The sequence below is a fragment of the Leptopilina boulardi genome, unplaced genomic scaffold (genome assembly GCF_019393585.1).
Source record: "Leptopilina boulardi isolate dan_hultmark-lab unplaced genomic scaffold, ZJU_Lbou_2.1 LbouV2_125, whole genome shotgun sequence".
In the NCBI taxonomy this organism is placed as follows: Eukaryota; Metazoa; Arthropoda; class Insecta; order Hymenoptera; family Figitidae; genus Leptopilina; species Leptopilina boulardi.
The window spans coordinates 677861-680682 of record NW_026137669.1 but is presented as its reverse complement, the minus strand read 5'-3'; the positions used below and the strand labels follow the sequence as shown (position 1 = coordinate 680682).

Genomic DNA, 2822 nt, shown 5'->3' with positions numbered 1-2822 from the left:
GTAAAGTAAACAGGGTCACAGCGACCCAGACTGTGCTACTTGTTCGAAAAAAGAGGTGTGTGCTCCGAGGGTTAAAAAGTTTTAACATAAATTGTTACTTATGTTCAATGGATATTTTAATTATCTTTTAAGGATATTAAAAGTGTAAGTTTTTCAGTTTCAAGCGCGTGCCAAAGAAATAGATGTAATTTTCTATGATAAAAGCCTCGAATTTATAAACTTTTAGCACAATGTTATTTGAATATTTCGCGTGTAGTTTGTCTTTTGAAGACAATAAAGATCTCGTTGTCCATGTACGATTATCGCATATATATTTAACAAATTTTAAATGCATGGAAGTAGACTGCGATAAAACGTATAATTTATTTCATTCGTATAGAAAACATCGTTTAATAAAACACGAAACTCATTTTTCTACACCGAATGAAAGTGATACCGATTTTCTCGAAGAAAATGATCTGGCTTACGGATATTCGAACGATTTTAATTTTCATAATCCGGATATTCCATTCTACGATGATTCTGAAAGTTCATCTGACGAATCTGATCATATCCCATTAAATTTATCGAATTCAAGTACATCACATTCTTTTAGTGAAAAAGTATGTTTATTCTTAGCAAAATTACATAGTCACAGAGATTTGTCTAGGAAAAGAGCCGGTGAAATAATAACAGAAGTTTCAACCTTATTAGATAGTGCGATTCAAGACATTCGAGATGAAATACAGAGCAAATTTGAACAATTAAAGAAAAATTCGCTGGACTCTTTTGAAATCAATCAGATATTAAACAAGTTTTTAGCATCATTTACAGATTTTAACACAGAAGCAAAACGGTTTAGTCATTTTAAAAAACACGAAACGTTGATACTACCAGAATCTCATAAGCTGGGGGAGATGCAAGTTATTGTTGAAAGAGAAGGCGAGAAAGAGATTGTTATGAAAGATATTGTTGAACAATTTATTCCGATGAGACATGTTTTTAAACAATTTTTTGAATTACCAGACTTGTTTAACAATACTTTACAATATCTGAATGATCTTCAAAAACATTCAACGTTAGTTACTAACATTGTTAAGGGTTCACTTTGGAAAGAAAAAATTAAAAACTATCCCAATAAAACTGTATTCCCGATAATATTGTACTTCGATGACTACGAAACGAATAACCCTCTTGGCAGCCATAAAGGTGTGGCCAAGTGCGGAGCGGTTTATTTGGATCTTCCGATTTTGCCCCCCGAATATCAGTCGAAACTAGAAAATCTCTTTCTATTCATACTATTTAATACTGACCATCGAAAACTATTTTCGAATCGAATCGTTTTTCAAAAACTGCTTGATGAACTCAAGCTTTTAGAACGCGAAGGTATAACTATAAAAATTGGAATAGAAACGATACAGATTTATTTTGTTTTAGTTTTAACAGGCGGTGATAATTTGGGGGTAAACGGTATTTTCGGTTTCGTTGAGTGCTTCGATGCTAATTTTTTCTGTCGATTTTGTCTCACGCAATATAAAGATCTAAAATCGGTATTTCACGAACGCGATTTAATTCTTCGTAATAAAGAAAATTATGCAGCTCTTTTAGCTGAAGATAATGTATCATTGTCAGGAATTAAAGAACAGTGTGTGTTCAATGACATTGATAGTTTCGACGCAACGAAAAATATGTATCTCGATCCTAAACATGACTTTTTAGATGGTGAGCTGCGTTACGACCTCGCTGCTTTTTTAGAATATTTTATCGAACAGGGATTTTTTACTTTTGAGTACCTTAATTTAATGCTAAAAGGTTTTCAATACGGATCAAATGACAACATAAATAAACCTCCACGCTTAATTTCGTGAGAGCAATTTTTCTTCTTGTAGGGCCAAAAGTATCTGAAACCGATGAAGTTTGGGGCTTACTTATCAGAGTCAAATCAATTGTCGAAATTATATTCAGTAAAGTCATTCATGTTGAAACGCATAAATTATTAAGCACAGAAATTACGGAATATCTAAAACTCCTTTCGAAGAAGTTTCCTAATTTGATGAGACCTAAGCATCATATTTCATTGCACTATCCCAGTGGTATTAGTAGGGGAGCCCAATGTGTTTTTTGGGATTTACTCGAGCGCGGCAGATGAACACAGGGGGAGATACCTTGCATATTGTTAAGTACCTCTTCCAAGTATTAACTCTTTTTATCAAGACGTGCGACTAGGAGAGCTCATCAGATTAGTAAAAAAAATCGATCGTCGGAAATATTGAAGCGCGTCAGATTAAGGGAAGGTGGGTTAATTACTAGCTAAAAAATGTACATTTAAAAAATCTGACGATTTGAGCGTAACGTAAGGGAGTGGGAGGGTTATAAATTTGAAAAAAAACGTTGACTTGACATTCTCGAGCGCGGTTAAATTTTTTTTTAATTTGAAGGAAATAACATAAGAATCACGAATAAAATATAATCTGACGATTTCCAGAAGCCGAAGTAATGAAAATCGTCTATGGAGATTAAAGCGCGCATCTCGAGTACAACACGCATTCCCCACTCCGTGCCTCATCTTCCGTTTCATTTTTTTCCTATTTCTGACTCTCTCGTACCATCTCGATTTCTGACACTGCTCTCCGTCGCCAAGACACTTTTACAGCTGATCACAAAACAGCTGTCAGATTAACAATATTCCTCAAAATAATCGTCAGATTTTCGGCTATCATGACTGCAGCATCAAGCTGCACCATCAGTATAAAAATCTGACACGCTCGAGTATTTCAAGATGGCGATTTTTTTTTGCATTTTCAACAATTCGCTACGAGCTTGCGTCACTTCCGAAACGTCAG

At 34.5% G+C, this 2822-nt stretch overlaps 1 protein-coding gene across 1 annotated transcript; it reads left to right on the top strand.

Moving 5' to 3' along the window:
- The first annotated feature begins 332 nt into the window (after positions 1 to 332).
- Positions 333 to 2128, top strand: LOC127291137 (uncharacterized). Its single transcript, XM_051320060.1, has 3 exons — positions 333 to 1365; positions 1417 to 1701; positions 1869 to 2128. Exons 1-3 carry the CDS (start codon positions 333 to 335, stop codon positions 2126 to 2128), a joined length of 1578 nt encoding a protein of 525 aa, XP_051176017.1.
- The last annotated feature ends 694 nt before the right edge of the window (positions 2129 to 2822 follow it).